Here is an 11,631-nt window from a genome sequence, read left to right as displayed (position 1 = left end):
GGGGTTAGGGCACGAGGCGCGAGAGCGAGAGCAGCAACCGGTGCGAGAAGAGGTGGAGCAGCGTCGCGGCTCAGGCGTGAGTCGGAGGAGGACGCCCGGGTGACTCAACCCCCTCCTCCTCCGACCTTTTTCCTCTTCGGTACGGGTGCGGGCGCGCGGTCATCGCGGGAGGTCATTGTGGGAGATTTTCCTACACATAGTTAAGCAAAAGTTTGATTATGACAGCATTGGTGGGAGAGCTCATATGGTCTTGGAAAATACGGGCAAGGAGGGAGTAGGTAGCCACCTCTAGACACGACGGCGTGGAGCTCGGACTCGACCTCAGGTGGAGGCGCGGCGACGACGTCGAGAGAGAGCTCGGCCGTGAGCTCGGAGGAGGACTCGGCCTCGAAATTGGAGCCCACCTCGATGGGCTCGGCCGAGGCTACTATGGGACCCGAGGTCGATAATTTCGGGGGAAGGGGGTGCCTTGGGCAAGACCTAGGTATGCCATACTCAACTCACTCAACGTAGGCCCAATATAAATGGTTTCCCCTGACCCCATAAAAACATTAACGTCCCTAATCAAGTCGGCGTTGGGTAGAGGAGCTCTATGCTTTCTAAAACGGGTATTCCATAGAAAAACGAAGGGGATGGAGGGTCCAATGGAGAGGAACACGAAGCAAGGTTTCCAATTCCTACTAGAGATGTTTGTCTTAGAGCACTTTCATATGAGCAAAGGCCGAGAAAGCTATATAACCCCTACTCTTTGGGGTTGGGGAGCTCGTGGCTTGGAAGATGTATTGAAACAAGTCGAGGTACGGGGCGACCCTAATGACCCTACATCGAAGGAGGAAGGCCAAAAAACGCACGGAAGACGGGTCAGAGTGGTGCTAACGTCTACTCTCCTTCACTAACGAATACTCGCAGCTCGGAGAGTGGGGGACTGATGATGGATATATTAGGAAGTGGAGTGGAGCGAACTGACCCGGAGGAGCGGAGCAAGGAGGACCTGAGCGAACCCGGACCCGAGGTTAAGCTCCGTGTAAGCCATGGCTCGAGTGCCGACCTCGGGTCGGCACTCCGTGACTTTGGTGGATTTGGGTCGTGGTTGGTGCCGACCCCGGGTCGGCACCTTGGACCTCGGGTTAGCCTTAGGCCATGGTGGGTGTCGACCCCGGGTCGACACCTAAGACCTCGGTTTGGGCATTAGGTCGTGGTTGGTGCCGACCCCGGGTTGGCGCCTTGGGCCTCGGCTGGGTTGCCGACCCCGGGTCGGTCTTGAGGGCTCGGTCAAAGAAGGACTCGGGGGGCCCACGGTCAAAGTTTGTTACAACCAACCCCCGTTTTAGGGGGGCGGTTAGAGAGCTTTGTAATATAAAATAGCCCATTGTTGTCTTAACAAGACATGTTATCCTAATTGTCCTAATACAACACCCTTTGTAATACTCTTACACACTATATTTAATACAAGAATTGTCCCCGCGACATTCGTCCATTATCTTTCCTATCGAATTGTTTATTCGCTATTTACTATTATTTATTCGGGTTTAATGATTCGGGCTACCCCGGGTTAATTAAATCTATCAGTGAGGTACGTAATATTATACACGCTTCTAGTTTCTTATTATTCATTTTTCACTACCGCATATATGGTATGTTTTAGTTCATCCAAACAAAAGAGTGGAAATCAAGTTATATAGGTTGAGAAAATTTTCATGAAATTGAAATATTATCTTTCATGTGTCATCATGTGAATGTGGCTTGTAAGGATGAAAATGGTATACATTTATATGGAGTGACGTACGTAATATTTACCATGGTTGCAGTAGGCGCTAGGCGCTAGGCGCTAGTCGGGCGGTAGACTAGCGCCTAGCGCCTAAGCAGTCTAGGCGGTACCTAGGCGGTTCTAGGCGGCGATCTATAAAAACAAAATATTAATTTATGTGTGTGGGTGTATGTCATATATTATATTATATATATTATATATATATCTCTTACTTCTCTTACTTATATAAATAAATAAATAAAAATATATATAAATGTAATAATAAAATTAACAAGGCCGACTCGCTCGAGTTAACTCGGCTAACTCTGCCTAGTTGGGCGAGTTAACTCGGTCAAATTCGGCCTAGTCGGCCGCCAACTCGGCCCAGTCGGCCGAGTTAGGCGCTAGGCGGCCTCCTAGGAGGACGCCTAGGGAGCAATTCGCCTCGATCCAGAAGCGCCTAGCGCCTAGGCAGCCTAGGCGGGGATTTTTGCAACAGTGATATTTACACACTTCTAATTTCTTATTATTCATTTTTTTACTCACGGCATATATGGTATTTTTTTGTTCATTCATTCAAAAAAAAAAAAAGAGTGGAAATCAGGTTAATTATATAGGTTGAGAAACAAATATTTCTATTAGTTTGACATATTATCTTTCATATGTCATCATGTAAAGGTGTCTCGTAAGGATAAAAATGGTATACATTTATATGAAGTGACGTACGTAATATTATACACACTTCTAGTTTCTTATTATTCATTTTTTTTATTCACCGCATATATGGTATGTTTTAGTTCATTAAAAAAAAAAAAAAAAAGAAGAGTGGAAATTAGGTTATATAGTATTAGAAAAAAAATTTCATTAGATTGACATATTATCTTTCATGTGTCATCATGTGAAGGTGCCTTATAAGGATAAAAACGGTATACATTTATATGAAGTGACCTACTTAATATTATACACACTTCTAGTTTCTTATTATTCAATTTTTACTCACCCCATATATGGTATATGTTTTAGTTCGATTCGTCCAAAAAAGAAAATAGTGGAAATCAGGTCATATAGGATGAGAAAAAAAAAATTCCATTAGATTGACACTATTATCTTTCATGTGTCATCAAGTGAAGGTGTATTGTGATTAGTTCAGGGATCAATTATCCAAGTGAGGATATTTGTTTAGTTTAATGTAAGCATTTGAGTTACAATCAATCATGTTTTTATTAACATGTAATAAGCTAGATACCACTTATCATGCACTTATTTTGCACTTAATTTGCACTAACTTATCTTTCACATTTACCTCCCAAACAAATCAAAACAAAATTAATATACTTTAAAAGTTAGCCTTCTTGGCTATTCGATCATATGTATGCATGGCTTCTTTTGTTTGCCCTAGCTAGCGCTTCTTCTTCTCCACTCCTTCGGCTCAGATCCAACTCCATTTTCTGCACCGGCATCCATTAAAGCAAATCGAGCAATTTTTTTTGTTCTCTTAATTGTTTCTGTTGATTTTAGTATATAGAAGGGAAGGGGCTGAAAAGAGAAGAAAAGTAAAAGGAATGTTTTTTCATGAGATTGAGGTAATCATCTTATATGTGCATTGTGTGAAAGTAATTTGTGCAAATAAATGTAGATAATGACAAATGATTATTGCATGATAGAATTTATTTTTCCCAGCGTTCTCAAAGAACCTTTAGGAAGACAAATATACTGGTATGGAAACGCGAAAATAAAGTTGTACATTCACTAATTAGATAGATAATTCAATTGACTAATTAAGCATCAGGCTATGAAAATTAAAGCAAAATAAACATACATAAAGATGATAAAAAAAAAAAAGAGGATGATTCCAATGCCACCGTGGTGATGCCCCACTTTCATGTTGTCATGCATGTAGATTAAAATAATATTATAATTATGTATCTTGGTGAGACGGTGAGTTGCGGTGTATTTATTTTTCTTTTTTTTTTTTTAGTAAACTCATTTTCCCAATGATTAATGACATAACGTGGTGCCCCACATCCAAAATTCCATGCATAAAAAAAGCTACAAAAATCCATTTATAGCCACGCCCACAACATTAGCAAAAAGCCAAAAAGAGTGGTTTTAGTTTTCTAGAGATTTCTAAAAAACTTGTAAAAGTAGACGGTAATAAGAATTACGGTGTGCTGATTAGCAAAAAATAGTGATTTTAGTTTTCTAGGGATTTTTAAAAAACTTGTAAACTTAGACGATAATAAGAATTACGGTGTGTTGTTTTTCAATCTATACATAGATTAGCTTATTAAAAAAAAAAACAAAAAAAAAACCCTCCCCCTTCATCATCTCCACTAATGTCGCATTAGGCTATGGATATTAAAGTGAAATAGCAACATACATGAAGGGATGATTGCAATAACAGTTCTAAACTCATAGTTCTAGTGACACATTGGTCGTGCATTACAGCCTAGAGAAGCTGAAGTCCTTGCGGTTCGGGAAGCTTTAAGTTGGCTTAAGACCAATCATTTGGATGGTGTCATTGTGAAGACTAATGCTAACGTTTTGATTACAAATCTCAACATGCCGAATCTTTCTCTGATCCTTTCGGTCTGGTTTTAGAGGATATTAATTCTTTACTGTCAAATTTTAAGATATTGTGTTTCGTTTTGTGTGTATACGGTTGCTCATCTTTTAGCTAAGTTTGCTACTTTTTTTTTTTGAAAGTTAAATTGCATTAATAAACATTAAGAACAAATACAACAAGGTTCAATGGAATGAAAAGCTATTACATACAATCTGACATAGAATTAAATTTCCTAGCTAAGTTAATGAAATTTGAATTCGCAGACTGTGTTACATAAAGAGAGTTTTGATCCTCAAGGAACCTTAAGGCTTCTATCAAATATTTGTTGGTCTTGCCGAGTGTAAACAAGTCTATCTCTGGATAGAAAGTCTTGCATATCACCTGAGTCTTTATCTTCATACTGACGTCCATTGACACATTGTCATCTACTTCGCTCTGGATGAGTTTCACATAAGCCATGACCAATATAATACTTGTCTTATTGCACTCCAAAACAAACCTCGTCAAAAGACCGAGAGAGAAACTCGTCAAAGAAACGAGAGGGATAAGCTCGTCCATTCATCTTTAACCATACCAAATTAAAGAAATTAGGAAAAACTTAACTTTGTAATTAAAAAATTAGGCTATAAGCCCTATGTGGACTAAATATTTATTATTTGGCCTAGCGTTAGTCAACCAAATTAATAATGAAATTGAAAAGGATTTAAAACTTGTTGAAAAAATTTGATGTGCAGAGCTTATATTTTTGTCATTGGGATGGACCTGTGTCATGGTTGAATAAATTTAAAAAATTAAGCAAAATAAAAATGAGTATTTCAAAAAAAAAAAATGTTAGGCTATGAAAAATTTAAAAATAACACGAAGTAAATTTTAAGAACTCTTTAACAGATTAAATTTAATCGGTTAAGTTAGCGATAAGTCGACTATTTAGGCGCCATACTTTCTCTCCACCACTCTCACTTGGATCTCTTTCTAGCCTTGTTTGGCAATCAGTGGTTAACAGTTATCAAATAGCAGATTATATTAGCGAGTTTGACCAACGCATTGTATCAATGATTATTAAAATTAGATATTTAAGTTAACGATTAATATGTAAAATAACTCTAAAGGTACACATATATTTCATAATTATTATTATTATTATTATTATTCAATAACAAAAATAAAATAAAAAGAATTAAAAAGAATTAAAAAAAAAAAAAAAAAAAGGTGGAGCCAAACCCGCTAAGGTTGATATAAAATCACCAACCTTTCTACAGAGGATTCAAGATGTTATTTGTGGAATAATCCATCATGGCCTTTTAGATATCTACTATACTATATATCTAAAAATTAATAAGTGTGAATGAAACTTATATCATTAATTTATGTCATTTTTTTTCATTACTTCTTTTTGTACGCATATGCTATAAGAATTGTACTATAAAATATTTTGGTCAAAAGAACTTCTACCGTTATAACTTATAACTTTCGTTATTTTTTTTTTCACTATTGTTGTCATGCATATGCATCCACTATATATGCACGTGTGCGCGCACACACACACACATAGAGGGAAGGGTTCAGGTGCGGGAAAGGGTTCCCGTGCGGTTGTGCGGTTACGCACCTTAAACATTACAATAACGCACCTTAAGTACACAAATTACGCCCCTTAAGCACACAAACAAAGCACCTTAAAAGCACAAACCACGCGCACCTAAAGTTTTAAAATGACACACCTTACGTTTCAACAACTCACGCACCTTAAGAAGGAAAACAACGCACCTTAAGAAGGGAAATCACGCACCTTAAGCTTTAAGTTCACTCATCATATGTTCCAACACTCACGCACCTTAAGCATACAAATCACGCCCCTTAAGAAGGAAAATCACGCACCTTAAGAAGAAAATTACGTACCTAAAGCAACTGCACAACCGCATGAGAAACACCCAGCGCACGGGAACTGAATTATACACACGCACACGCACACAGTAATAATAGCTAATAAAGTTGAGCCTATAATGGGAACTAAAATTTGTCTGTCCAATTATTTGATGAAATGAATGGTACAGATTTTTTTTAAATTTATTTTCCTGCTTTACCCTCTATTGTATCATTTAATTTTTCAAAATACATTTGCACCCCATCAGTATAAACTTTAGTGACGGAATATTCCGTTAACTATTTATTATTATTAACTTACTCATTGATTTTCATAAGGAAGGTCTTAGTTTCGAACCACATCCCAATCAAAGTTGGCATAATTGTTAAACATATACTATAAATATGTTAGAGTACGTGTGTTAAAAAATACAATAAAAATTTTAACATGAATTTTGGGCAAAATTGTTGTTAGTGAAGAGGGATAATTTTTTAGGGTAACAAAGCATATATATATATATATATATATATATGGGGATATAATCATAAATGGTATATTTAAATGTAGGAAACTCGAGCTTAAGCAATAGTGTTTGATCACGACATTGGAATGTATGACATCACTCTACAGACTAACTCCTTGTATACTATTTCAAATACAATTGTTAAACTTGTACGACCTAACTACAAAGTTGTTAATAAAAAATAAAACTACACCTCGATTTTAAACGGTAGGACCATTGTCCAAACAATTGATAATGATGACACTCCACTAGCTCCAACTGAATAAGTTTGCATACCATTCTCATAATTTTATCAACGCATGAAAACTTCTAAAGAAATTTGTCAACTAATTTTTACTATATCATTATAACAATATCTATTGTAACTATCTATTTCAAATTATTTATCGACATCATCTATTGACAACAATTGTAGCAATTGTTGTCATTGACAAACTCTCAAAACAATTTGTTTTAACAACAAATGGAAATTAAAAGAAATTTAAAAAAAAAAAAAAAAAAAAAAAAAAAAAAAAAAGGTAATACCCATTTTTGGTCCCTCGACTATTAAGTATTGCTTAATTTAATCTCAAACTTTGTAAATGACCCAATTTAGTCTTCTAACTTGTAAAATTGACTCAATTTGATCCTCTTTTACAAATGTCATCCAATAATCGTTATTTAGATGAGCAAAAACACCAATACATGTTCTCAACCCTTAGACATGTTTTTAACCCCCTTCTCTCTAATTCCATTACAGAACAATCATATTTCCAGCCCTAGGTTTGTGCCATTGGCAGAAATTATCTGCCAAAAGAATCTCGTCACAAAGGAGGAAGCAAAATATGAAGATTTCTGATTAACTGAAGCAAAGATTTCACTTTGGAAAAGTAATTACAATTCTTCATTGTAATTGCGGTAATGAGTTAATCATTCAAAACTCATGGAGTTATGATAATCTTGGTCGAAGACTTTGGAATTGTGTTGGCATCAATGTAAGCAATTAGCTTATTTTCTAACGGTATTTTTTGGTAAGCCATATTATTGCTACACGAATAAAAGATTTTATGTATTTTTACAGCCAAACATATATTTGTTAGCAATTAGCCATATTTGTGTATTTTTTGTGTTGAACAATTACCATATTTTATTGAAATGACCAAGTATCTAGTAGCAATTAGCTTATTTTCTAAGGCTAGCAGCCAAAATACCAGTAGCCATATCTAGTAGCCATATTTTCTAGGACTTCATTTTCTAGTTCCAGTAGCAAGTAGCATTATTTGTGTTAGTATGATGTTTTTTATTGATTTTTTTGAAAATCATGTTTTTTTTATTGATTTATTTATTTAGAATTGTTCATAAATTTTTACATGGCATGCACTATTGATGGTTTTTGAATTGGTTCGATCCTCTGCAACGTGTTCAAGGTTGAAGAAGATCATTCTTAGATTGTTCAAAAGGGTGAACCGAAATGAGCAAGAAATTGAGATGCTCAAAGCATTATTACAACGTGTTGATGGTCCAAAGAAGCCTAGTTCTGGGAAAGACAACAAGAAATGGCAAGTGATAGTTATGTTGTTGTTCTTGGTAGAAATAGGAGTAATTATAATTAGTGTTATAGCAAAGAAACGTGGACCAATTAGTCATCTTTATAGGTTGCCATCAAATTATGTAATTAATCATTATTCTTCATTTAAATTATGTAATGTTTCTGACATTGATCAAATATTATGTAAAGTCATTCCTTATGTAAGGTTCATTCATTATAAGTAGTTACATTGATCCAAATGTCATTTATTACAAGGCAAAAAGGTATTCCAAAGGTTCATTACTTATGAACCCTGCCAGAATATACCTTACTAAAAAGATATTCCAATAAAAATTCTCTAATCGTTTCATTTGTCAAATTATTTTACAATTTTCTGCCAAGTAAATTGAAGAAATATGTAAACAAAGCATATTTTATATTTTGTTTTGTTTATTTTTATTTCTTTAAAAAAAAGTAAAAATTTCCTCTAATTAGTAAGAGCACTTTTTTATAATCATGACAATAATTTTAAATGTTCTAATAAGCTGGCTGCTAAAACTGTGATAAATGAGGCAACAGAATACTTTGGCAACTGCAAATACGAAAACATGTTATTAAAAAGACAATTTGTCTGTCAGTACAACCAGAAAGCAATAGAGGCAAATCAGGAGAACTCCAGGAAGACACTAACAAGAAACACTGAGAATGTCAAACAAAAACCAAATGAGAATTACTATCACTTGGTAGGCAGTATAAGCAGCTGCAATTTCCAACTTCTTAGTGCAGAAAATTCCTGTAAGAAAATATAGCATAAATTAGACATTGAATAGTAGTGGATGTGTGGTAAATAATGGGAATCAATGATCACACTTTGTAGCCATTAATTAAAAGAAGAATCGAAGGACAAGTGAGCTTACATATCTTGTTGAAAGCTACGATATCACAGCTCTGGACATACTCATTGACAGGTTCAACAGTGAGAGTACTCTCAATAAGTTCATCCACGGACACGAGGTCATCCACAATGGTGAGCATAATTTGTAGTTTCTTAATACCATACCCAACGGGAACAAGTTTAGCTGCAAAAAAATCAACAGTTATGAATCTAGTTTAGTCTAACAGGCAATAATCTTCATTGAAATTTTAATCGGTATTTTTATGGTCCAACTCAGCGTCAAACCAATGTTGTAGAAGGCCTAGGCAGCCAAGTAACAATAATAAGAAACAGCACACCGAAAGAAAAAAAAAAAAAACTCGGCCAAGTTGGCCGAGTTGAACGCCGAATTTGGCAGACTCGGGCACCTAGTTTGGCAGACTAGTCGGCCGACTAATGTCCGCCTAAGGGTACTCGGCCTAGGGGCGCCTAGCGCCTAATCGATAAATGCAACAGTGCGTTAAACACACTAGAAGAACAATGCCTTAAAAAGGCCTTTAACAATTCAATATGTGTTGGACATATAGAAGTCATGCCATTAAGACTTGAGGTGTTACACAAAGTGGAATACAAAAATTATGATTCATGGATAGAGAGAAGAAATGGAACATACATGCTCCCCAGAGTAATCCTTCCATCGTAACACTTCTAACAGCTTCCTCAAGCTTTTTCATATCAGTCTCGTCATCCCATGGCTTCACATCCATAAGAACCGAGGACTTTCCAGCTGAGATAACAAATCCCAGGTAAGTTAATAAACAGTGGTATTCATCATCCAGACATTTTATTATTATCCATTAATTAATATTTCTAATAATAAAATAATTATTCAATTAATGCAAACGGAGAAACTTACACTCTTTCTTTTTGCTTGACGCCTTGACAGCTGCAGCACGTTCTTCAGCAGCCTTCTTTTCCTCTTCAGTCTCCTCACCAAACAAGTCAACATCATCATCATCGTCATCATCAGCAGCTGAGGCCTGTAGTTGTGTTTCAGGTTTACAGTTAGTTGAAGCACAAGAAGATTGAAGCTAACAAATATAATCAAATTAAATCATAAAATACAAACATTACAAATGGCTACAGAAAGCTAAAAATAGGAAAACTAACAGCATAACCAAACAATAACTCAAGCAAGATAGAGGAGACAAAACTATCAACAATTATAGCAACAGATTTGAAATGCCAATAAACAAAGAAAAACTATTAACTGGGTTACCTTTGTGTCAGCGGCAGGTGGTGTTGCCACACCTACAGGGATAGGTGCAGAACCTTCAATGATTACCCCAAAACCTTCTCCAGATACACCACTGATGAAAATAAATTGTAATATCAGAGAATTATGTATTGTATACACATAAAAGTGAAGACAGAGGGTGGATTCTTAGCATGCTGTTGCACAATTTGAAATTTAAATCATATAAACTAAATTGAAAGTTGCTCTGAGTAGTTAGAACTTACGAGATCCTCAAAAGTGCATCAATGTGTTTGTACCACCGAGAAGCATTGACATATTCAGATGATGGGGGCTTGGGAAGTGATGAATATACTGTGATGTCATCCTTGGAAGCTTGATACCTGAGAAGTAATTAATAAGATGAATGTAAATTAAGATGGGAACACAACCATAAAATGCAACAGCAGATAGTGACCCACCCAGAAATGTAACTACGTGTCAGGAGGTACTCATCAAGCTTCTTGAGGCCAGCATCTGAGTTGAGGTTGTAGAATGCGATAGCCATTTCAAGATATTAATGTGACAAATCCTGTCAATACAGAGAAAAGAGGAGTCCATTCATAAACACAAACATTGAAAACAGCTTGCATGATAGCATGACTATATATCTACAATACAAATAAATAATAGCTCAAAAGAGAACACTAGAACTCAATAAAAGTTTGCTAATCCTGTTCACATAACCCACTGTTTTCCACTGAGATAGTAGCTCAATATGGGCACAATTATACCTGTAAGATGTGACTAGTTCCAGCAAACTTATAGCATATGAATTGAAAAGATGTTGTTAACTTCGTTTTGCATATGGATCTCAATATCAAGACACAGTTTTTCTGGCTTAAAAAACTTTAATTAATCGAATCAATAGACAGATTATAAAAAAACACAGCTTCTGATAGTTAAATGTAACTCAATTTTGGACAAAATTTGATCAAATACCCACATATCATTCACTACAGAAACATTAATGAGAAGTATGAAAGGCAAGTATCAGATCCAAAATGATATAAACATGGTAAAATAAATAACTCAATAAATAAAGAAAGAAATTCTTCCCTAATGACTAACTTAAGCAAAATAAAAATATAATAACTTGTGAAGTTACAAGAACAGAGAACAAACCAGAAGCTGTCAAGAGTACCGAGGAGAAAAGAGGCTCAGAGAACTGATGCGAAGCCTGTGTTGTTACGAGTGGAGTGGAAGACCTAGGTTTCGACACTTTATACAAACGAAATTGGGTTCGGGTCATTTTGTAA

At 35.8% G+C, this 11,631-nt stretch overlaps 1 protein-coding gene across 1 annotated transcript; it reads right to left on the bottom strand.

Moving 5' to 3' along the window:
• Positions 1-8,785: 8,785 nt before the first annotated feature.
• LOC115995812 (elongation factor 1-delta-like) lies at positions 8,786-11,631 on the bottom strand. Its single transcript, XM_031234959.1, has 8 exons — positions 11,498-11,631; positions 10,795-10,904; positions 10,600-10,716; positions 10,358-10,448; positions 9,995-10,118; positions 9,752-9,865; positions 9,122-9,283; positions 8,786-8,997 (listed from the first exon to the last, which is right to left on the bottom strand). Coding segments are annotated over exons 2-8 (696 nt in total). The 5' UTR covers positions 10,881-10,904; positions 11,498-11,631; the 3' UTR covers positions 8,786-8,995.

Source organism: Ipomoea triloba, chromosome 11, assembly GCF_003576645.1.
Source record: "Ipomoea triloba cultivar NCNSP0323 chromosome 11, ASM357664v1".
NCBI classification, from domain to species: domain Eukaryota; kingdom Viridiplantae; phylum Streptophyta; class Magnoliopsida; order Solanales; family Convolvulaceae; genus Ipomoea; species Ipomoea triloba.
The sequence above is the reverse complement of the archived record's forward strand: the minus strand, read 5'-3'. Positions and strand labels throughout refer to the sequence as shown.

Coding starts and splice junctions, on each gene's coding strand:
- LOC115995812 (XM_031234959.1), bottom strand. CDS start 10,880: ATGGCTATCGCATTCTACAACCTCAACTCAGATGCTGGCCTCAAGAAG. Junction 10,119..10,357: donor CACCTGCCGCTGACACAAAG/GTAACCCAGTTA, acceptor ACACAACTACAG/GCCTCAGCTGCTGATGATGA. Junction 9,866..9,994: donor GTCAAGCAAAAAGAAAGAGT/GTAAGTTTCTCC, acceptor TTGTTATCTCAG/CTGGAAAGTCCTCGGTTCTT.